General features: G+C 35.3%; 1 protein-coding gene across 1 annotated transcript; it reads left to right on the top strand.

Annotated features, from left to right (window-relative positions):
• The first annotated feature begins 276 nt into the window (after positions 1-276).
• IKKepsilon (I-kappaB kinase epsilon) lies at positions 277-3,849 on the top strand. The gene is made up of 9 exons (XM_017610222.1): positions 277-592; positions 643-1,669; positions 1,726-1,877; positions 1,938-2,065; positions 2,119-2,194; positions 2,402-2,526; positions 2,596-2,773; positions 2,850-3,131; positions 3,211-3,849. The coding sequence occupies exons 1-9, from the start codon at positions 509-511 to the stop codon at positions 3,340-3,342; spliced, it is 2,184 nt and encodes a 727-aa protein (XP_017465711.1). The 5' UTR covers positions 277-508; the 3' UTR covers positions 3,343-3,849.
• The last annotated feature ends 22,166 nt before the right edge of the window (positions 3,850-26,015 follow it).

Below are 26,015 nucleotides of genomic sequence, written 5' to 3'. Positions count from 1 at the left end.
CAAACACGTCGATAATGATGTTTAAACGGAAATTAGTGTTAACCACATATTGAGTAAACGGCCCTAAGGTGAATTAATACAAGGTGGTATCGTTTGGGCAAAAACAACTCAAGTATACCCAAGTTCAAAACCCAAAAATACAACAAACACATAATTTTCACATTCAGAAGGACCGCGGCTAGTTTTAGCAACACCACCTTGTAAAAATTCCCCTTGTGCTGCACATTTTACAAGTGGCACTTCTTTTGTGCGTTCTTTGCGCCGCCCGGTGTTGTCAGTGTTCCGGTGTTCCTGGCGCCATTGCGTCACTGAGTTGTGAAAATCGGTATCGGCGCCAGTAACTCAAATCTCGGTATCAGCGCAATGGCACGGCGCCGCACTGTGTTACCCACGGCTAATGTTGAGTTCCGACAATCAGCACATAACTATTCCGTTTAATTTAGCAAAATAGTTGTTTTGGGAAGTATACGCTTTTTATTTCCAAAATCAAGCAATATACAGAAGAAAAATGGCTTTTCTTCGGGGCTCTCTTAATTATGTATGGTGCACAACGAGTGTTTTAGGGAAAGGAGCAACCGGATCAGTTTTCCAAGTAAGTGCATATCTCACAAGCATGGATACAACTTACTGAGTTATTCGTAGGGAGTTAATAAAAATACGGGGGAGTCCGTCGCGGTGAAGACATTCAATCCGTATAGTCATTTGCGACCTCCAGATGTTCAAATGCGGGAATTCGAAGCGCTCAAGAAATTACATCATGAAAATATTGTCAAGCTCCTCGCCATCGAAGAAGACCAAGAGGGCCGGGGAAAGGTAATCGTAATGGAATTATGTACGGGGGGTAGTCTGTTCAACATACTTGATGATCCCGAAAACTCCTACGGTCTACCAGAGAACGAATTTCTCTTGGTGCTTGAACATTTATGTGCGGGCATGAAACATTTACGAGATAATAATCTGGTGCATCGTGATCTTAAACCCGGAAATATAATGAAATTCATTTCTGAAGATGGTCAAACAATTTACAAGTTAACTGATTTTGGTGCAGCCCGTGAACTCGACGATAATCAAGCTTTTGTATCCTTATATGGTACTGAAGAGTATTTGCATCCGGATATGTATGAACGTGCAGTGTTGCGGAAACAAATAAACCGATCTTTTACGGCGAATGTAGACTTGTGGTCCATTGGTGTCACGCTTTATCATGTTGCCACGGGTAATTTGCCGTTTCGTCCATTTGGGGGACGCAAAAATCGCGAAACCATGCACCAAATCACCACAAAGAAAGCTTCTGGTGTTATCTCGGGCTCACAACTATCTGAAAATGGTCCGATTGAGTGGTCAACAACTTTACCGTCATATTGTCACCTTTCAGAGGGTATAAAAACATTGGTGACACCACTACTAGCCGGTTTGTTAGAAAAGAATCGCGAGAAAACCTGGTCATTTGATCAGTTCTTTCAAGAGGTAACTTTAATTTTACGCAAAACCGTGTTGCATGTTTTCTTCACCAACCGTACCAGTTCAGTTGAGGTGTTTCTCGAACCGGACGAACAAATCGAACATTTCCGCGAGCGCATTTTTTTGCAAACTGAGGTGCCTATAGAAAAACAAATACTATTATTCAATAACGAGCATTTAGAAAGGAAAGTAACATCCGGTACCATATGTAAGTTACAAAGCGATTATATTAAATCTGATTAATAATTTATCTTTAATTTAAAGCCAAAGCCTTTCCGAATACCACAACAGACACCCCAATATTTTTGTATAGTAATGACGACAATAATGTACAATTACCACAGCAATTTGATCTGCCCAAATTCCCCGTATTTCCAAATAACGTATCGGTCGAAAATGACGCAAGTCTGGCCAAAGTAAGTGAATTTGCTATGAGTTAAGAATATTTGCGTTTTTGTTACCATTGTTTCTTTCAGACTGCCTGCAGTGTTGGTCATGAATGCAAGCGTCGAATTGATACTTTTACTTCAATGGATATTTTAATAAAGCGCGGCGTGGAACATTTCATAGCGATGTTGATAACAACTATAACCTTACTACTAAAGTATTATATTATTTTTATCAGTGAATTTTAGTTTTAAGCGAAGATTTTTCCAGGAAAACTAAACACTTAGAAAACCTTTTGACTACTATCCTTGATTATGCGGATGCGGTTAAACGTCTTGCAAATCTAGTAAGTCAACAGAAGTTTGTTTTAGGATAAATTCATTTTAATTATTTCAAAACAAGTATCAGAAAATTTTATTTATACCATTTGTGAGATAACTTGGGAGGCACTTTGTGAAATGTGATTCGCATGGTACGGAAATCAACGTTAAAGGATCTACCGTTTGCATTAATTTAGAATCCAACCTTCATCTGATGTTATTTATTTTTATAGACAAAACCAGATAATGAACTTAAACCAATACTTTCTACACTATATGATCTGAAGCCTAATTTCGATGATGCTGCTGATGTGATAATGCAAATGTATAAACATTTCGTTGTTGAAGACTCGCTCAAGTACGTTCACTAATTTAACATTCTCGAATTTAGAAGCGCAGTATTTATATTAAATTTTAACTATACCAGCGATCACTGGTCATCATCGATGCATGGCAAACGGTGCCCTTGCCGTACTAGAGCCAGTCCACAAGCGAAATACTTGGTGGAGCGCCTGCGTGACTCCTGGCAACATTTGCTGCGCGATCGTGCTACACGCACACTTACATACAATGATGAACAATTCCATGCACTGGAGAAGATAAAAGTAAGCTGAGGGGTTAGCACTATTGATTTAAATTCATAAATATAGAAATCCCACTAATTGTCTTTTATCATTACAGGTAGATCGTAACGGCAAGCGTATCAAAGGCTTGTTATTGGATGATGTAAAACCTGCTGTAGCGCAAATGGCCGAATGTCTGGCTGATTGGTATAAACTAGCACAAACTGTTTATCTTAAAACACAAATATTACAGAAGGACATACGCGACTATGAACGTAAGTTAAATGATGTACGAGATGAGTTGTATCACGTTAAATCCCAGATGAAACCCGATTCAAACGGAAAAGTGATTACCAACAATAATAAATTGTCAAAGAATATGCAGAAAAATATGATAAAGGTATATGCACGCGCAAATTTATTTTGGACAAAACAATGGGAAAATAACATGTAAATATATATGTATATTTTTTTTGTAGAAAATGAAGGAACAACACGAGGAAGTTTTACAAATAATGCATGAAAATGAAGTATTAATAAACCGACTTAAAGAGTTAGGTATAGATGCGGGCAGCGTGAAGCAGCTTGAAATACTAAAGAATAAAACGTAATTTACTGCACCCATACAAATAAAATAAGACTGAAAAAAAATATACTAAGAGGACTCAGATGTTCCCTCAATTTTAATCGCTTTGGAAATAAAGAACATCTATATTGCTTTTAAATATGTATTTAAATAAGTAAAAAAAACGAATCGCTGGAGCTTGAGCCACGATTTTATCGATATTACATAGGGATTTGGTCTCCTACTTGGCCGATTTCCGATGAGTTCCATTAAACCAAACTCGTTTTTTTATGGAAAATCACAGCCTTTATTTTTATGTGGTTCTATAATCGTAGGTTAAGTTCATCATAGAAATAAATTAAAGCTTAAGCAAAGGCCCCTATTATGTTGCATTCGATCTTCGACTGTGGTCGAAAGAGCTGATGGAACGAATTTTCATTTGGTATTAAACTGGCTACGCACGACGAACATCTGCGCGCACATATGCGCCAACATGCTCGCTGTCGTTTGCTACAGACGGCGAGCGGCTCATAAGTGATTTTGTACTCAAAGCGTAAACATGAAAAGGAAAGACGCGGATGATGCAATTGCAATGCTTTTAACTTAACTTGTTTATGTATGTGTTACTTAAATTTATTTATACTTTACTTGTATGTACGTACATACATATCTGTGTTCGTATGGAAAAGTAGCTTATGTCGAAAGGCAGGCTTTAGTATAAATCGGCATTCGCAGCATAGGATTGCGAATAGCTCACTGGCGCTGAGCCGTTGAACAACTTTTGGCAAATAAACGTGCAATAAATAGTTCCGATACTAGCAAGTCAATATTCTTATTAAGTCTCTGCAAAAAATTTATTGTCGTTTAAAGAATAAAGGGAATGCCGCATTATACTAAAGCCAGCCTTTCGACATAAGCGACTTTTCCATACGAACACAGATATACTTATAGTAATTTAGCCTCATTTATCAAAAATTCAATTAAATAACATGGCTTGGATGCATTTATCCGTCGATGTGCACACTTCAAGCATCAACACAAAATGAGGTTGTTGTTTTTGTGCTCGCAATTCGCCCTACAAACGACGAACGTGACCCGCAAGCCGCGCATGTGCGCGGATATGTTCGTCGTGTGTAGCCACTGTTATGGCGCTCATTCGATGAAGAATAGCGCTATTGTGAATTTCGCTCGTTTAGGTTGTTCACAATAGTATATTTTTCACCGCTGAGAAGCTTTGTTTACAAATCGAGCAAACTAAATAGTATGCTTATACATATGTACATATGTAAATTTGTGCAAATTAAAATGAAATAAAATTATAGTTTAAAAAAATAAAACCTCGCTATTATAATTTCCATTCGTACTTTCATCAGTATGAAACTTGAGAATAGAAATCGCTGCATCTTTTAGGCGCATCAATATTACATAGTTACATCCCGAGCTAATAAAAGGGAGGTAATAAAAAAGAAAGCGAGTTTATAAAAGCATGGTAAAAATAAATTTTAAATAGTACAACGGAGGTCTGGTTGAACGATTCGTCAGAGGTTGAGGGCTTAGAAAACTGGCCAGGAGCAGAAAACGTGAGAGTTTAAGTGCAGTCTTTCAAATATATTTTGACATACAATATATTTAAGAAATTTTGTGATCCAAATCTATTTAAAATATATTAAAACTATACACAGCTCCATGATTTTGTTTTCAGGGATCGTGCCAACAGCGTATAGGGATTTTCTTTCATATGTAAAATCAGACTTTCGAGCTTGTGGCCCCTATTATGAGTTGCATTCGATTTTCGACTGTGGTCGAAAATGCTGAGCGAACGAATTTTCATTCGATGAAGAGTAGCGCTATTGTGAATTTCGCTCGTTTAGGTTGTTCACAATAGTATATTTTTCACCGCTGAGAAGCTTTGTTTACAAATCGAGCAAACAGGCTAACCTAATCATGCCTATTCCGGTAACCGACGGATGCCTTTCGCGGGGAACGCGAATCGTATTGAGAAGTTTTGGTATTCTCATATCCGATCGATAAAGAAGTTCGCGGATAAAAGATCGTTGATAAAGCAGTTCAAAAATTTACTGTATTCCAATAACCGCAATCGAAACGCAGTAGCTGTCATTTGTACTGTTTGTCATTCGCGATAAAACAGTTGCGGATTTAATTTCGATTTTTACAATTGCGCAGTATTTTCATACCAACATGGAATTTAATAAAAAGTAAGTGAGTTTTTGTATTTTTGGGTAAAAATGATCTAATTCTACAAACTTCAAAATAGAAGTCGTACCACAAACCGTGAGCAATTTTCGCTGCTAGTTGAAAGCAAAATTCTGTTCGACAGAGAATTCGATACTCAACGAAAATTTCGACACGGTTGCTTAGCTCATAATACGAATTTCACTTTCGATCTTCGATAACCAGCGAAGATCGAAAATCGAATGAAACTCATAATAAGGGCCAAAGCAATGTATGCATTTTTTTAATTTTCTACCCAAAAATCAACTTAAATTTACATAAATATGCATACAACCGTACATATGTAAGTACATATAGTTTTGGCTATTTTCTTTTGTTTGTTTAATGTTTATTAGTTTTCTTATATATTCACATTTCAAACATTGTGCAAAAATTATAATTGAACCAATTTTATTCAAAATTTCAAAGTGTAAGTAAATATTTATACTCCATTAGATTTTAGGGCAACTTTCAAGCACAGTTGGGCAGAGTTTATTCGAATGCGGAATAACAAATAAATAAATTTTTGTTTCTTTATTTTATTTCTGAAGTGAATTTCGAGAAATAAAGTCGTTCATGTGTTCATGGATAAAAATGCAATATTGCTACATGGTAGAGCCGTTTTTGGTGCATTGTCGCGGGCAAATAATTTTGACGTAGAATACGTCTTACGTTTTGATATGGAGGTTATGCTTAAGATTGATAGAATACAAGATTGCGCCAATTAGAGGATTTTTGAACGTAATTTTTGCGTGACGTCATCTTGGTGCAATTGCGAGAGAGAAATGCCAAAACGCATATAAAAATATTTAAACAATGCAGAAAAATGTGTTAATTTTAATATTACATTCCCAAATTTTGCAGGAATCAATAAAGTTTCACATATTTTCCTAAACAAAATTTGCTTTTTTATAGTATATTCGTAATGAAATGAAATAAAATAAGTTAAAATACCTTTTTAAGAAAAAAATGTTTATACTGAGAAAAAATAAAAAAATAATCAACTATATTATTAGGCAAAGAATTGTTAAAGAAGTAACATTGTCTCACCTAAGGCAGTCAATATGGCGGAATTAGAGCGAGAAGTTGCCAACTGATAACACCTGTATTATTGCATCATGGGAAATATACCTACCAAGGCGCATCAATACAAGGTGGTGTTGATTGATTAGCTGATTGGATATTTTTGTCTCTACACTAGTACAGGAGAATGTCATCCAAGACGAAGTGGCGCAACTTTGGGATGTCAACAAAACGAAATGACGAAAATTATCTCCTATTCCCTTTCGTTTTGACATCCTCCTGTACCAAAAAGCAATAACAAATTACACGGGACTTTTACTTATATGCAATTGCCACCACCTTTTATGGATGCGCCTTGATACCTACTACAATTCACCATGGAAATAACCTACTACAATTCACCAAGGAAAGGTCAACATAGTTCCATGTAGAAGCTCATATACTACGTTTATGCGACAGAATTCATGAATTCTTCATTTCATGAATTCAAAAATGGTCCCGTTTATGCATAGTTCGCGAATACATGAAATAAAGTGCCTGGAAAAAGTGGCAATGCAATTGCGAGAAACTAAACAGTAGGGTTGTTACTTTTTTGGCCTCCTTTTGAATTTGCAAAAGTCGTTGGTACCAGGCAATGAACCAATTATATTTAAATTGGTTATAATATATTTTCAGTTTATTCTATTTGAATTTATTTTATATTTCAACGATTCCACATAACTTTTCCAGTGTTTTAAATCCTGGTTATGCCACTCATACTTTTTAATTTAAAACCATCATAACCCTAGTAAACAGCTGTTTGTGAAACGTGGCGTTGTCGGACTTGCACTTCACGATTTCATGAAATGATGCCGAATTCATGGTTAACTTTCACATATAACTGAATTCATGAAATGGTGTTATGCAGCCAATTTAAACCCAAATTCATGAAATGAATTCGTGAATTAGCCTACGCATAAACGTAGTAATAGCTTACACACAGCACAAAGCTCGATTTGGTGTTTAATGCATCTCCTCGCCGGAAGAACTGCTTCCACTTTTTCGCCAGGTTTGCGTCCGTAGGAAGCGAAGAAAACTTATATCGCATGCTTTCCTTTTGGTTTCACTATTACACTTTGCCACTCACTGCACACTTCATTTTGCTTTGTAATGTCTCAATAATTTTTTAAAACCACGGAAAAATATTAACGCACAAATAGTGGAATCGTTATTTGGTTTTTTTCGTATGCTCACAATCAACAATTGCACCAAGACGACGTCACGCACACAGCTGATTCTGTCAAAATGACAAAGAGCGGATTAGCGGTACCGCGATTGGCGCAATCTCTATGTCTCTCAATCGTGGCAACTGAAGTTCGGAAGTTATATCTAAGCCGGTTTTTCTATGCTTTCTAAGCTTTGCTCTTTGCCGCTGTCTGCAGAAAGCTATATGAAAGAATATATGCAAACAAAACACATAGCGGACATAAATGGCTTCAAAACGTCACTCATCGATTAGCTGATAACCAAACACTCGAATCGAATAAGACGCAACAAAGAAAGCACACTCTTCTCGCAAAAGAGCATCGCACAATCGTCTCAATTAAGGTCAAGAATGATAGAATACAAGATTGCGCCGTCCTGGGCGTTGACATTTGTGTACCACAAGTAAACAAAGAATAGAGCGAAAAGAAGAACGAGTTGAAACTGCCAAGGCAGTTCACTTTACAGCGAAAAACGTGTTTTAATTTTGCTAAATGTGAAAATATTGAATTTTTCACCTAATCTATTAGAGAACAGTGAACATTTTAGCGCACTCCATTGCTTTGCTATTGAGGCTGCTTCAGCAAACGTTTTAGTGCACTCCATTGCTTTGCAATTAAGGCTGCTGCAGAAAATTGCAGCAGCATCTCTGTGGGATTGATTAGTTAACTTGCTAATGGAGGCTGCGTGGAGCAGAAACAAAATCATTGTGAGGAAATGCTGTTAATATAATAATAGAGAAACATTTCGGGAACGGCTTTGCCGTACCCTATGTACACAAAATGCAGCGATTCGTCCCAGCGCTACACTTGCATCTACGCTTCTTGCATTTTGACGACTGTCGCAATTTAACACACAGCACTTCATTATATTGGTTTTTACGCGTCTTCAACTCAAAAATCACTCACAAATTGCAAATTAACACGATTTAAACTGAGTTTTCACTTATAATTCAAATTTCTCTTTCGCTGATTGGTAACAAAAGTTTATTTACAAGTTACCACAAATGTCAAAATCGGCGAAACCAAAGTAGCGGTACCACTGACGGCGCCACCTTTGTTCGCTGCACCGTGAATTAAGGTGGTATCAATTGTGACAGCTCGATTTGGCACTGCTTTAGCTCAGTAGAACGAGAAGAAAAACAGGAAGAAATTAAGCCCCATTTGGGGGAAAAATATAAAGTTTCACATTTTTTCCTAAACAAAATTTGCTTTTGTATAGTATATTCGTAATGAAATGAAATAAAATAAGTTAAAATACCTTTTTAAGAAAAAAAAATGTGTATACTGAGAAAAAATAAAAAAAATAATCAACTATATTATTAGGCAAAGAATTGTTAAAGAAGTAACATTGTCTCACCTAAGGCAGTCAATAAGGCGGAATTAGAGCGAGAAGTTGCCAACTGATAACACCTGTATTATTGCATCATGGGAAATATACCTACCAAGGCGCATCAATACAAGGTGGTGTTGATTGATTAGCTGATTGGATATTTTTGTCTCTACACTAGTACAGGAGAATGTCATCCAAGACGAAGTGGCGCAACTTTGGGATGTCAACAAAACGAAATGACGAAAATTATCTCCTATTCCCTTTCGTTTTGGCATCCTCCTGTACCAAAAAGCAATAACAAATTACACGGGACTTTTACTTATATGCAATTGCCACCACCTTGTATGGATGCGCCTTGATACCTACTACAATTCACCATGGAAATAACCTACTACAATTCACCAAGGAAAGGCCAACATAGTTCCATGTAGAAGCNTACTACGTTTATGCGACTTCTTCATTTCATGAATTCAAAAATGGTCCCGTTTATGCATAGTTCGCGAATATATGAAATAAAGTGCCTGGAAAAAGTGGCAATGCAATTGCGAGAAACTAAACAGTAGGGTTGTTACTTTTTTGGCCTCCTTTTGAATTTGCAAAAGTCGTTGGTACCAGGCAATGAACCAATTATATTTAAATTGGTTATAATATATTTTCAGTTTATTCTATTTGAATTTATTTTATATTTCAACGATTCCACATAACTTTTCCAGTGTTTTAAATCCTGGTTATGCCACTCATACTTTTTAATCTAAAACCATCATAACCCTAGTAAACAGCTGTTTGTGAAACGTGGCGTTGTCGGACTTGCACTTCACGATTTCATGAAATGATGCCGAATTCATGGTTAACTTTCACATATAACTGAATTCATGAAATGGTGTTATGCAGCCAATTTAAACCCAAATTCATGAAATGAATTCGTGAATTAGCCTACGCATAAACGTAGTAATAGCTTACACACAGCACAAAGCTCGATTTGGTGTTTAATGCATCTCCTCGCCGGAAGAACTGCTTCCACTTTTTCGCCAGGTTTGCGTCCGTAGGAAGCGAAGAAAACTTATATCGCATGCTTTCCTTTTGGTTTCACTATTACACTTTGCCACTCACTGCACACTTCATTTTGCTTTGTAATGTCTCAATAATTTTTTAAAACCACGGAAAAATATTAACGCACAAATAGTGGAATCGTTATTTGGTTTTTTTCGTATGCTCACAATCAACAATTGCACCAAGACGACGTCACGCACACAGCTGATTCTGTCAAAATGACAAAGAGCGGATTAGCGGTACCGCGATTGGCGCAATCTCTATTTCTCTCAATCGTGGCAACTGAAGTTCGGAAGTTATATCTAAGCCGGTTTTTCTATGCTTTCTAAGCTTTGCTCTTTGCCGCTGTCTGCAGAAAGCTATATGAAAGAATATATGCAAACAAAACACATAGCGGACATAAATGGCTTCAAAACGTCACTCATCGATTAGCTGATAACCAAACACTCGAATCGAATAAGACGCAACAAAGAAAGCACACTCTTCTCGCAAAAGAGCATCGCACAATCGTCTCAATTAAGGTCAAGAATGATAGAATACAAGATTGCGCCGTCCTGGGCGTTGACATTTGTGTACCACAAGTAAACAAAGAATAGAGCGAAAAGAAGAACGAGTTGAAACTGCCAAGGCAGTTCACTTTACAGCGAAAAACGTGTTTTAATTTTGCTAAATGTGAAAATATTGAATTTTTCACCTAATCTATTAGAGAACAGTGAACATTTTAGCGCACTCCATTGCTTTGCTATTGAGGCTGCTTCAGCAAACGTTTTAGTGCACTCCATTGCTTTGCAATTAAGGCTGCTGCAGAAAATTGCAGCAGCATCTCTGTGGGATTGATTAGTTAACTTGCTAATGGAGGCTGCGTGGAGCAGAAACAAAATCATTGTGAGGAAATGCTGTTAATATAATAATAGAGAAACATTTCGGGAACGGCTTTGCCGTACCCTATGTACACAAAATGCAGCGATTCGTCCCAGCGCTACACTTGCATCTACGCTTCTTGCATTTTGACGACTGTCGCAATTTAACACACAGCACTTCATTATATTGGTTTTTACGCGTCTTCAACTCAAAAATCACTCACAAATTGCAAATTAACACGATTTAAACTGAGTTTTCACTTATAATTCAAATTTCTCTTTCGCTGATTGGTAACAAAAGTTTATTTACAAGTTACCACAAATGTCAAAATCGGCGAAACCAAAGTAGCGGTACCACTGACGGCGCCACCTTTGTTCGCTGCACCGTGAATTAAGGTGGTATCAATTGTGACAGCTCGATTTGGCACTGCTTTAGCTCAGTAGAACGAGAAGAAAAACAGGAAGAAATTAAGCCCCATTTGGGGGAAAAATATAAAGTTTCACATTTTTTCCTAAACAAAATTTGCTTTTGTATAGTATATTCGTAATGAAATGAAATAAAATAAGTTAAAATACCTTTTTAAGAAAAAAAAATGTGTATACTGAGAAAAAATAAAAAAAATAATCAACTATATTATTAGGCAAAGAATTGTTAAAGAAGTAACATTGTCTCACCTAAGGCAGTCAATAAGGCGGAATTAGAGCGAGAAGTTGCCAACTGATAACACCTGTATTATTGCATCATGGGAAATATACCTACCAAGGCGCATCAATACAAGGTGGTGTTGATTGATTAGCTGATTGGATATTTTTGTCTCTACACTAGTACAGGAGAATGTCATCCAAGACGAAGTGGCGCAACTTTGGGATGTCAACAAAACGAAATGACGAAAATTATCTCCTATTCCCTTTCGTTTTGGCATCCTCCTGTACCAAAAAGCAATAACAAATTACACGGGACTTTTACTTATATGCAATTGCCACCACCTTGTATGGATGCGCCTTGATACCTACTACAATTCACCATGGAAATAACCTACTACAATTCACCAAGGAAAGGCCAACATAGTTCCATGTAGAAGCTCATATACTACGTTTATGCGACAGAATTCATGAATTCTTCATTTCATGAATTCAAAAACGGTCCCGTTTATGCATAGTTCGCGAATACATGAAATAAAGTGCCTGGAAAAAGTGGCAATGCAATTGCGAGAAACTAAACAGTAGGGTTGTTACTTTTTTGGCCTCCTTTTGAATTTGCAAAAGTCGTTGGTACCAGGCAATGAACCAATTATATTTAAATTGGTTATAATATATTTTCAGTTTATTCTATTTGAATTTATTTTATATTTCAACGATTCCACATAACTTTTCCAGTGTTTTAAATCCTGGTTATGCCACTCATACTTTTTAATCTAAAACCATCATAACCCTAGTAAACAGCTGTTTGTGAAACGTGGCGTTGTCGGACTTGCACTTCACGATTTCATGAAATGATGCCGAATTCATGGTTAACTTTCACGTACAACTGAATTCATGAAATGGTGTTTATGCAGCCAATTTAAACCCAAATTCATGAAATGAATTCGTGAATTAGCCTACGCATAAACGTAGTAATAGCTTACACACAGCACAAAGCTCGATTTGGTGTTTAATGCATCTCCTCGCCGGAAGAACTGCTTCCACTTTTTCGCCAGGTTTGCGTCCGTAGGAAGCGAAGAAAACTTATATCGCATGCTTTCCTTTTGGTTTCACTATTACACTTTGCCACTCACTGCACACTTCATTTTGCTTTGTAATGTCTCAATAATTTTTTAAAACCACGGAAAAATATTAACGCACAAATAGTGGAATCGTTATTTGGTTTTTTTCGTATGCTCACAATCAACAATTGCACCAAGACGACGTCACGCACACAGCTGATTCTGTCAAAATGACAAAGAGCGGATTAGCGGTACCGCGATTGGCGCAATCTCTATTTCTCTCAATCGTGGCAACTGAAGTTCGGAAGTTATATCTAAGCCGGTTTTTCTATGCTTTCTAAGCTTTGCTCTTTGCCGCTGTCTGCAGAAAGCTATATGAAAGAATATATGCAAACAAAACACATAGCGGACATAAATGGCTTCAAAACGTCNCAACACAGCGGACATAAATGGCTTCAAAACGTCACTCATCGATTAGCTGATAACCAAACACTCGAATCGAATAAGACGCAACAAAGAAAGCACACTCTTCTCGCAAAACAGCATCGCACAATCGTCTCAATTACATCTCGTTTCCCTGCCTTACGCTCAGTGTTGGCCGAGAAAAATTTCGTTTGGAGCTAAAACGGCCGAAAAAAAGAGCTAATACTAATAGTAGCTAAACTGAAGAGCTAGATTTTTTTTTTAAAGTTGGGCATTTATTGACGTAAGGTTGTTTTTACATTCTCCGCAATTTTAATAAAAACAACGAATTTTATAAGTTCAAGTGCTGAACAATAGTTTCAAAACCATAATAAAGTGCATATATTTCGAATTCGTTATAACACTTAAACTAGTAAATGAACTAAAAATACTTGACAAACTGTTAAAATCTTCAATTTCATAAAAACTCGGGTTACAAATAATTTTTTTTCCCAAAATTTGTCTGAAAATTTTTATTTTCTTCTCTCTTTAAATGTAAAATTAGTAAGGTAAAAACGAAATCCGCGCGTTCAGAAAAACGATTTTCTTATTAATTTTTGAATTCGTTAACCTACATTAGGGCTGCCAGAAGTCCTGGTTTTCCAGGATTTGTCCTGATTTAGACAAATTGTGCTGGTGTCCTGGTCCACACTTAAATTGTCCTGGTTTTTTAATGAAGGCCAATGCAGACTTTTCTCTAATTTTTAACAGATTTTACTATGTAAAAAAAGGTTAATCTTTCTGACAAATTCATAACGAAACGTTTTTCTAACATGTTAAATATCTGGTGAGTTTAACTTCTTTCTGTTTAGTTTATTTGGTTAGAATCTCATTTTTTTTTCAGGCAAATGCCAAAAAAGTCCAAGTTTCTGATCAGGTACACGGCTGAGGGGTCATACAAAGATATGTAAGTACTACCAATAAGGTAATTTGAGGAGCTAACATCTCATCTAAACGGCCTTTCTTTCCTTTCTCCTTCATTTTTTGTATGGAGTGGCACAAATTGAAGGGCTTCTGCCTTCGCTACTCAAAAAGAGCTTTCAGAAGGACGCCTTTTGAAGAATTTCTTTTAGAGTTTTTCTTAATTCATAAAAATCATACTTCTTTAAGGAATTTATTTAAGGTTCACATCAAATAGTTTTATTTAGACTTAAAATGCCCTTTGAATCTTATTTGTAATGCTAAGTAATATAAACATTTCGCACACCGTCTTCAAAAGAGTCACAACTGAAAATTTGGCATTTTTGAAATTATGCGTTAAAAATGTACACAGCTTTTATTTACCTCTCAGCAAAAGCTGGAGCAAATTTGTGTTATAATTTGTTAAAAAAACCTAAGGTAAAGTCGCCCTTGCCCATATGATTAGCATGTGCTACGAATTAGTTTTTCTCATTTTCTGACGAACGTATTATTTTGAGTTGCGACTCTTTTGAAGACGGTGTGCGATTTACTTAAGTACATTCGCGTAAATTGTAAATACGAAACACCTTTCTAGGAAGCATGCAGGGAAGCACTTTTTTCAGTCCTTGTTGGGTAAGCCTTTTAGAATGGCTTTACTTAAGACAGCCTACCTAAATTATCTTCAGGTTATATGCATAACGAAAATATTAAAACCAAATGCTAAAAATTATTATGAAGCGCGTTGTAGGATATGCGGAAATTAGCTAATGGTGGTACGTCACCGTCACGAGAAATTTGTTCTTTTATGATTAAAAAAATGCAGAACTTGAGCGTTTCATCACCATCAATTATTCAGCTCTACGGATTAAACCACAAAACTACATGGCTTATAATAGCAGAACCAAAGCAACTGTACTTATAAGGAATATATTGGCACCATTTTCACTTGTAACTTCGTTTTTGATTTGGATGATAAGAGTCCTGGTCGATGGGTTCCGAATTATGGAAGCCCTAACCTAGATCCATGAGCTTATGGTGCAGTCTGTATTTTCCCGTGGATACAAATGTATATTTTTCCATTGAATTTCGAAATTTATAACTTTTTAAATGCTTAAGTTTTGGCTTTCATTTTCTACCCTGGCCGCCTGAGAGAGAATACTGAGCTTATCGGAGCTCGAATTACTGTCCGGTATAGTTTGTGTGCTCCCGCGCACGTTACAGAAACTATTTGACTTACTTGCCCACTTTCCATTTGTTACGCGCCATTCGCATTAGGAATGGAACTTTTTTAAGTATTAATCGAAATAGAATAATATGAAGGTATCGAAAATAGCCTGAGATCACCAAATCCAAATGAATTTTAGTCAACACTTGTACAATGAAATTATGGATTTTTAATTTTTAAATATGCTAAAATGCTAGATAATTTTAAAAAGAGCTAGGAGCCAAAACCTAATTTTCGGAGCTAAATAGAAAAATAATGAGCTAAATCTAGCTCAAAAAGCACAAAATGGCAACACTGCTTACGCTCCTACCATCACCAACACATTGAAAAACACCTTAGAAAAATCAAACTTACAAATCGTACACACGAACAACTATAAACTCAAGAACGATAGAATACAAGATTGCGCATTCCCGCAGAATGACATTTGTGGCAACGGGTAAACAAAGAATATGGCGAAGAACCATGGTGAAATGAACTGAAGGTGGCGCATTCCCGAAACCGCTACTTTGGTTTTGCCGACTTTGACATTTATGGCAATACGTAAACAAACTTTTTGTTTAGAAACAAGTGCAATCGTATTGCAAACGTATTGTGTACTTTCAAGTGAAAAATCGAGGTAATTCGTGCGTTCTGAAGTAAAAAACGTTTTATTTGTAATAAAAACTTTATAAAAACGTCGTGTCGTGTGTTGACTTGCAGCAGCCGTAGGGGTAAAGCCCCCAAATGCAGTTTTTTTTGTTTCCCCGCGACGACGCCTTGGCCAGAAAGTGGGTAGAGTTCTGCCGGCAGGAGAAGCCATAAAATTTAGACACCAGCGTAATATGCATGAAGCACTTTACGGACCACTTTTAAACACGACATGTTAAGTTGAAAACGTTGAAATACCACAAATTACAAACTAAAATCGGAGGTAAGCAAGCATCGACCACTTTCTGCAGGAAAACATGCGCTGCGACAAGATATTATCACTTTTTCGGCACCTGCAATACAAACACAAAAATTCTAAATAGTTAATTAATAAGACCTATTCTTTTGAACACATTTCAAGAATAGTTGTATATTTTTTGTTAACGTAGTGCTTAATTTGCTATATTCAAAGATGGCTTGAGAAATTGGTGAATCGAGAAGAAAACACGTTTTCTCACTGCAAATTCACAACTGTCAACTCATTGTTCTTCGCCATATTCTTTGTTTACCCGTTGCCACAAATGTCATTCTGCGGGAATGCGCAATCTTGTACTCTATCGTTCTTGGTTTCTTTTGCACTGTCTACTTTGTCTTTGTAGATCTCAGGTTATGGATCAAACTTTGTACAAAAATTTAAAACATTCTGCAAGGTTTCACCTAGAGTTTCAAACCTTTTAATTAGAATCTAAACAGTGTAAAGCAGTTCCTTCCATATCAAGATATTTCTCGAATATATTTTGAAAGATTTCTGCAACCTGCCAGCTTTTCTTTTTATCACATCACGATATAGCGAACAAATATGGCACGTACCAGAAACCGCTACAGGGGGATTTGCCGATTTTGACAATTCCCAAGTAAAAGTAAACAACGCTTTAGAAACTTAAGATGCACTGAAGTTTGCTAATACTTTCACAAGAATTTCGGTTTTTTAACATTTTCGCTATTAATTCTTTTTATAAATCATATATTTTGCAAACACAATAAAACCACGTTTCCTGTCGAAAAACTGAATATTGAGAAAATTTACTATTTACAGTTTATTTTATCCTCCCATTCTGCCTGTTGTTAGTGTTTAGTGTAGGGATGTTGCGAATGTGGAATTTTAGACATCCGCGGATGCGAATGCGGATGTCAAGATTTTTAAGAAATAATTTAAGTGAGTAAATTAGGTTATTTAGGTAAATAAAAAATAGAAGTTAGTAATTTTTATTTAGTACTTGAATTTAAAAATTGGAACATTGTATTTGATAAAAAGTAATGTTGCTGCCTTTTCGGGTGACAGCCTGTTTCTCAAAGCGTCGTAAATCAAACCTGCGCCACTAAATAACTACTCGCTCGATGCAAAAAAACTTGAAAAACTTTAAACTTGACTAAATTGTAAATTCTTTTCGATTGACGCTGCAGCAATTGAGAGGACTTTCAGTTATATTTATTTTTTTATTGCGGTGCAATAATTCCTTTTGGAGATTTGCATCGGGGCTGCAAATGTCGGATGTATCCTCCTGACTTTCGTCTTCACAACCTAGCATCGTTCTTCTTAATTCTTGTTATTTTGTTAAACAGGCACCAAATTTTTTATAATAATTTTAATTATTGGAATCACGGACGATGAAGGTCTCAGATCTGCTTAGTTCCCGGGTGACTTCTTGAAAAGGTTCACCTGTAATGAATAGCTTGTAATTAGTTTTTTTTTATTAGCTGAGCTCGATTTTTCCTAGTTGCACGCAGTCACAATTAATTGCTCACCGCTGTCGGTACCATAATGGCCTGTTTTTGCTTATGCGTAAAAGCACATTTAGAGCATTTAGCTCTAAATGCTACTCTAAATGTACATTTATCCATACAAAATTCGTCACCTAAATGCAACTCCATTTTTGCATTAAGAATCTAAATGCTAAAAGCAACCCTGTGATCTTCCAAAATTTCCACGATTCGAACATTCTGCCTATTTCTCGTTGTTCGCTCTGTGTTGCCGCAGTATTCGCCACAATACAGTTGCTAGCTGCGTTTCAGTGATCGTCGATCGAGATTTCTTTTATTTTACATTACATATTTGGATAAAGAAAAGTTAAGCAAATTCAACATCGATGTGATGCTGATAGAAATCAGGATCAATTTATGATCAACTCTGTTTGTTTTGTTTCCTAATTAAGTGAGGAAATTTTAATTGACAGCACCGACAAATGAATATATACACAAACAAATGCTCGGTTATGGTTAAAACAATTCAAGTTTTTGTATTGAATTTTTGGTTTAAAATTTATTTTTTCCTTTTCAGTAGGGTTTTTGCACCATATCTTCTGCGTGAGAATTTATCGTAATATACACGGATCTGAATAAGAGACTGGAACACGGCTGTTTGTCAAAAGCATATGATTTCGAACTCGCGTAAATGTACATTTGCTAAATGCTATAGCATGAACGCTCTTCGAAAACATATGTTCGAAAGTGCTAAATGTTGCATTTTAAATGCAGCAAAAACGCTGTATAAGCCATCAAATCCGTTTTGTTGTTCCATTCCATGCGCTCAATGTGCTTTGATATAGTATGGAAAGGACGTAATTCACATTGTCGCTGAAATGCAAAAAAGCCACAACTAACGAAAATTTTTTATTGCATAAAACGATGAGGGGACTTATGATTCGATGAAATGCATTGTAATCAATCTAAAAGTGAATTTTGGATTTTTAGTTAGTTAATTAACTTACCCTAACCTTATAAGGTTTTTTGTATTTCAGCGACGATAAGAGTTAGGCCCTGTGGGACTTTCAAAAACTTATATTTTTTTGGTGAAGTTAAGATCCAATTAAATTGTTAATATTTAACAAAAATACATTTTCAACTATACAGCAAGATAAAAAAATTTTAAGTGAAGAAAAATTTTCATTTTGATTTCCATTTTACAAAAATAACTTAAATCAAAAATTTTCAAAATTAAAAAAGTTAAAAAATGAAGCAAGTGTAATAAAAAGTATGAACCCTACAATACTCACCCTTCCAGAGAATCATTATTATATAAATTAAAAGTAACTTGTTTCTTTTTAATCGTTGTTGAAAATGTGTGATTGTTAATGTTATGTGATTGTGTTCTTTCAAATACCGCTGGCTTTAATCTGTCAATCGAAATAGTTTTAATTTCGTTATTTACATCTACCTTGAAATATTTCTTATCTTTTTCAATAACTCTGTTAGGTCCTTCATACGGATGTTGAAGAGAATGCTTGTTAACGATGCGAATGAAAACAAATTTACACGTTTGTAAATCTTTTGGAACATAAATTCCTGAATCAAAATCTTTATGATGTTTCAAATTTGAATTAACATTTTTAAAACGCTCTCGTAAACTACTTAAAATTTCGGTCGAAGTTACATTTTCTGTAGTTGGCATAACAAGTTCTACAGGTAGACGCAAATTTTGGCCAACCATCATTTCAGCTGGAGTGGCTGCAATATCTTCTTTGTACACTGATCGTAAACCAAGAAGAATTATCGGTAGCTCATTGTACCAATCTCTAGTTCCATTTCTAGCCAAAATTGAGGATTTTAATTGTCTATGGAAACGTTCTACCATACCATTACCCTGAGGATGATAGGAAGACGTTGTGATATGGTGACTTCCAAGCAATTTAGTTAGTTCCGAAAATAATTTTGATGTAAATTGAGTGCCTTGATCCGTCGTAATTTCTAAAGGTACACCAAAACGCGATACATACTCAGTAATAAATTTATTTGCTACTGTCTGTGCAGAAATATCCTTTAAAGCATATGCTTTCGGCCAACGTGTAAATCGATCAATAACACTGGTCTACAAATTTCAACTTTTTTTCTGCGAATAAGACGGGACCTGGTGTTTCTGAACGGATTTTTCGTGCTGAACACGAATCTTAAACGATCATAGAAAATTAATAATGCCAAGGTTTTAACTATATTAAAAGTCGCTGATTACGAATCTGAATAAGAATAAGACCTTAGCATCATTCATTTTATATGGTCGTTTAAGATGAAATTCTTTCTGCGATCAATTTTCCTTGGACTCCTAGACACAAATACACCCCCTGATCTAAGGGTGCATGCGATTAATTCGGCATAGGGCTCATTCGAAAGGGCACGATTTAGCCTTTAATTTCTGACATATACAAAGTTTGTAGCACGTCAGGGTTCAGCTCTACAATTTTTCAAAAATGGCCAAAAACGCTGTTTTTAGGGGTTTCAACCCCTTTTTTCTCGAAAACGTGACGTGATGGGAAGTTTTGGACCCCAGATTCGTGTTCAGCACGAAAAATCCGTTCGGAAACACCAGGTCCCGTCTTATTCGCAAAACCCTTGTAGACCAGTGTAATTGTTGAAATGTAGCGATAAGCTTTTGAAACAGGAAGTGGTCCAACAATATCTAAATGTATGTGTTCAAATCTACTCTTTGGAATTGGAATTGTGCTTACAGGAGATTTTGTGTGACGATAAACTATAGATTTCTGACAACTTATGCATCCTTTTGACCATATATTTATTTCCTTGTTCATATTAGGCCAATAATACTTATTAACAATTAATCGGCGTGTAGCCTTGGTACCAGGGTGAGAAATTCCATGTAATATATCAAACACTGTTCTACGTAAACTGCTTGGAACAAAAGGCCTAGGATTTTCTCCTGAAGCTTCACACCAAATATTAAAATTCAGAACAGGAATTTTAGCTAAATTAAGATTTTGAAATTTTTGCTCAAAAATAATTTTATCGAGCTCATTGTCCTGTTGCTGTTCATTTTGTAAAGTTTTGAAATTAAGTTCCGAATTCTTAAACGCATCTACTTCAAACACACGAGATAACGTGTCAGCTACAATGTTAGCCTGTCCCTTAATATACTGTATGTCACTAGTAAACTGTGCAATAAACTCGAGATGTCTTGTTTGTCTTGGACTACGTTCAGTTTTGGAATTTAGAGCAAAAANATCAAACACTGTTCTACGTAAACTGCTTGGAACAAAAGGCCTAGGATTTTCTCCTGAAGCTTCACACCAAATATTAAAATTCAGAACAGGAATTTTAGCTAAATTAAGATTTTGAAATTTTTGCTCAAAAATAATTTTATCGAGCTCATTGTCCTGTTGCTGTTCATTTTGTAAAGTTTTGAAATTAAGTTCCGAATTCTTAAACGCATCTACTTCAAACGCACGAGATAACGTGTCAGCTACAATGTTAGCCTGTCCCTTAATGTACTGTACGTCACTAGTAAACTGTGCAATAAACTCGAGATGTCTTGTTTGTCTTGGACTACGTTCATTTTTGGAATTTAGAGCAAAAACCAAGGGCTTATGATCAGTAAAAACAGTAAATTGTCGTCCTTCCAAAAGATACCGAAAATGTTTAATGTTTAAATAAATTGCTAATAATTCCCTGTCAAAAGCACTATATTTCATTTCTGCTGGAGANTGTCAGCTACAATGTTAGCCTGTCCCTTAATGTACTGTACGTCACTAGTAAACTGTGCAATAAACTCGAGATGTCTTGTTTGTCTTGGACTACGTTCATTTTTGGAATTTAGAGCAAAAACCAAGGGCTTATGATCAGTAAAAACAGTAAATTGTCGTCCTTCCAAAAGATACCGAAAATGTTTAATGTTTAAATAAATTGCTAATAATTCCCTGTCAAAAGCACTATATCGCTAGCTTAGAGTGCAAAGTTGCTAAGCCCATTTTTTTCAATTGTACAGGAGACACAAAAAACGTTGCTAAGTAATTTTCTTTAAGTATTTTGCAAAACTTTGAATGCAATGTTTCGCGTTTTTCATTTACCCTTTATTAAAAAAAAAAGTAAAAAATTCTGCTTTTTGACAAATTTTGTAGATAATTTTGTAACTTAGCAAATTTTCTACTTTTTTCTTAAATTTTTTTTGTTGGACTTAGCAAATTTTCCATGAATTTTTCCAATATGTACAATACGAAAAATCCATCTCGTAGGTACATTTTAAGAAACAATTTGTTAGAACAAATTGTTTAGGTTCTTTTAAAAATAATTTTAACCCAAGGGAACAGTGATTTTGTTGCATCAAATGTTAAAGCTGTTTTTGATAGACTTTTTTATGCTGATTACTATAAGTGACCATCAATTCAACGTGCAGGGATGGTATTTTCAGAGATAGTACTCGAGACTTCTAGCTTTAATTTAAGCATAATATCACCTTTAGTTTCTTTGCTATGGCTTCTAAAATATTGCAAAAAACGCGATTTTTTGACACTTTGACCTCGTTTTTTTTTCAAAGCTAGAGCTGATGGAGACTTTATACTTACGGATTCGTAATCAGCATAAAAAAGTCTATCCAAAACAGCTTTAACATTTGATGCAACGAAATTGTTTCCCATTTTTGTTCCCTTGTGTAATAGATTGGCGCTTACACATATGTTAGTGTTTGGCCGAGCTTCTCCTCCGATTTGTGGCGTGCGCCTTGATGTTGTCACACAAATGGAAGGGACTTACAGTTTTACGCTGTTTTTCTTTACAGAAATACACTCGGAGGTTTGCCATTGCCTGTCGAGGGGCGACCGCTGTTAAGGATAAACCTTTTCTTCACTGAACAGGCACAACTTCTAGAAATACTAGTTTACTTATGTTTATGCATACAATATAAAAATTGCAAATATAGGAAAATGACAAAAAATTTTGTTAAACATTTTTTTTATTATTTTAAAATAATCTATATATAATTGCTCAGTCATACGACTTAGTTAGGGCGATCTGGTGTAGCTACAGAATTGAGTTGTATATCAAATTAAAGTGCAAGCTGCAATTGCGATTACCGTGTTTGTCACAAAAGTTAATAGTGAGCAGTGTAATCTATAGAAAAATATTTACCAAATATCCGTGGAATTTTGATTCGGATTCATGTTATTCATAGTTTCGAAATTTATTTCGCGAAAGCAAAAAATAAAAATAGCTTAGATCACTTTCTTTTTTAAACACCTAGGATATCACTGACAAATTTAAAGGGCCGAGGATGACGGTAAAATTCACAATTCTAAAAATTTTTTGATGCGATTTTTGAAATGAATGATCCAAATTAGCCGGTATACGTATTTATGTGTATTAAAATTTGTAGAATCAGTGGTAGAATTTTTGTACTGAAAGTATTAAGAAAGCTTTAGTTTAAAAGCGTGATACCAAATGCCTTTCACCATGAAACGGCGCCAATTTTAAAAGATTATTGCGTCTCAGACTAGGGCTAATAAAGCCCTTGGTCGGATATTGTGAAAGGTTGGACTATACCTTAAAAACTACTGTTTCCTCGGGGCCACTGTAGAAGCTATGAGTAGAGTAAGGCCCTTTTATAACTCCAAAATTATCTTGGGTTATCAGGTCTCTAGCAATACAAGAATAATTGTTGTCTTTCGCGAAGTTCTTTAAATAAATTTTGAGCTAAATACTGAGGTATATTATTTTTTACTTAAGTTTAAATACTTAGTATCTGCAAGTATTTATTTAATGCATTCACCCGAATTTCGGGGGGTTATTACTAGTTTTTTTTATAATCTGAATGATTTTCAACATATTATTATCATAAATCACGATTGAGAGAATATTCTATCATTCTTGATCATAAATCAGTAATAGCAAGTCTCGCCTTCAATTTGGTAATTATTACGTGCCGATCGAGTAACATTTACCAAAGTTATATCGAAAAACTTAAGTGGATCTCCAGTTTTTTTCTAAAAAAAAAAATCTCTTCAATTTTATAAATAACCTTTAAATGAAATAACCGGATTACAGAAAAGTATGCCAGGGAGTGACTTTTTTCGTTCAAGCTGAATGCAAAGCAATATCGTCCAATTGGAGAGTCCACAAAAAGATTTTCCAGGATATGTTAAAGACTATTGCATTTACCTACCTACAGTTACTTTTTCACATAATGGAATTAACTAAAATATTTATGTAAACACTTGTTGCACGTCCCCTACTTTCATATAACGGCAAATTTAGAAACCACGAAAAATGGACTTAAAATGGGCCCTAATTGTATTATGTTAATGTATGCAAATACTTATATTTATGCTTGCAACTACTATTAACTTGTCCAACGATTACTATATTTAATAACCCTTAATTTGATATATCGCCCTGTTTATAACAATTAACGCATTCCATAGATATTACAAGCCAAAGTTTCATTTTCAAAATTCATACATTTTGATTTAATTGCGCGGGCTAAAGAGAAGTTTTAAATTAATCTTTCTTGGCCAATAACAATTGGCTTAGACCTTAGACATCATAATATTACTATTACTATACGGTCAAATACCTTTTATTTTCCCTCATACAAAATCGACCCAGCCTAATATACATACATACATATGTACATAAATATTCAAAAATAATGTTGTTGCAAAACCCTCAATAAAATCGAATTCGTTAGCGTAAAAAAAATATTCATATTTTTTTGGACTTACCAAATTTTCTGTGACTACTTTGGACTTAGCAATTTTGCACATCACGGAATAAAACCGGTAGAAATAAAACAAGTAGTTAGATCCTTTCCGAAACGGTGCATTTTCAATTTTCCTTGCTTTCTGTATCAAAAACTAATTGTTCATAAAAAGTGGACTTAGCAACATTTCACTCTAAGCTAGCGATATTTCATTTCTGCTGGAGAAAGTTTCTTTGAAAAGAACGCGAGTAGTTCACACTTATTTTTAAAATGTTGCTCTATAACACCACCAATTGCCGAATTAGATGCATCTACATTTAAAGAGAGTTTGGCATCTTTGTTAAAATGATTTAACAATATCGTAGATGCAAACTTCTCTTTAATGCATTCAAAAGCTTTATTTGATTTGTCGTCCCAAATTAAATTCTTGTCACGTTTCTTATTCGTTCGAGTGATTAAGTCATAGATGACTGTCGAAAACTCTGCTAGTTTTGGTATATATCGATGATAGTAGTTAATCATGCCAATAAATTTCTGTGTTTGCTTAATAGGTTTCGGACGTTCGAACTAAGGGTCTAATTCCCGCCTCTGAGATATTATGTCCCAAAGAATCAATACTTATAACGCCAAAAGTACATTTACTTGGTTTTATATTTAAACCGCACTCTGTTAAGCGTTGGAAAACTGCTTGAAGATCTTTAAAATGCTGTTCCTCATTCTCACTTGCGATTAATAGATCATCGATATATGCATAAACAAAGTCTAAACCACTAACTACTCCATTAATAAATCTTTGAAAAGTTTGCGCTGAATTTCTAAGTCCAAAAGGCATACGTATAAATTCAAACATACCGGTGTCGTAATTGCAGTCTTATAGATATCTTCTTCGGCCATTGGAATTTGGTGGTATGCTCTTACCAAATCTAATTTCGAAAATATATTCTTATTTCTAAGATTCATGTTAAAGTCATGAACATGAGGTAAAGGGTAACGATCCGGTACAGTCACAACGTTTAGTCTTCGAAAGTCACCACAAGGACGCCAATCATTTAATTCTTTTTTGGGAACTAGATGAAGTGGAGATGCTACGCATGAATTTGAAGGTCTACAAATCCCTGTCTTCACTAAGAAATCGAACTCGGGTTTGGCCACTTTGAATTTAATAGGATTTAATCGCCTTGGCTTAGAGAATGGAAGGTTTCCTTCAGTAACAAATCTATGAACCGTAGTATGTTTAACCGGTTTCGAGTAATCTGGTTCAGCAATTAGACAAGGAAATTCCTTCAATAATTTTGTATAGTTGTTATCAACTACGGAAATCTTTGGAGGCGAAATGTTACAAACACATGAAATTGTGTTAACCGAAAGACTTGTTTCTGGATCGACTAAACGTTTGCATTTAATGTCAATTAAGAGACCGTATTTACACAGAAAATCTGCACCGATAATTGGTTCGCTATATCCGCTATCAAAAATGTAAACGGAAACTCGCGTCTCAAACCCAAATTAATATTTAAAAGCTTTTTTCCGTATGTTGAAATAGTTCAACCATTAGCTGCTGTTAAAATAATATCAGAAGATTTC

Source organism: Rhagoletis zephyria, unplaced genomic scaffold, assembly GCF_001687245.7.
Source record: "Rhagoletis zephyria isolate East Lansing unplaced genomic scaffold, Rhagoletis_zephyria_1.1 Rzeph_scaffold_00291, whole genome shotgun sequence".
Taxonomy (NCBI): domain Eukaryota; kingdom Metazoa; phylum Arthropoda; class Insecta; order Diptera; family Tephritidae; genus Rhagoletis; species Rhagoletis zephyria.
This window is presented reverse-complemented; position numbering and strand designations above follow the sequence as displayed.

Bases quoted from the DNA above. Each gene is read 5' to 3' on its own strand.
- IKKepsilon (XM_017610222.1), top strand. From the start codon at position 509: ATGGCTTTTCTTCGGGGCTCTCTTAATTATGTATGGTGCACAACGAGT. The intron at 2,195-2,401 runs GTAAGTCAACAG...TTATTTTTATAG, and splicing joins TTAAACGTCTTGCAAATCTA to ACAAAACCAGATAATGAACT. The intron at 2,527-2,595 runs GTACGTTCACTA...TAACTATACCAG, and splicing joins GTTGTTGAAGACTCGCTCAA to CGATCACTGGTCATCATCGA.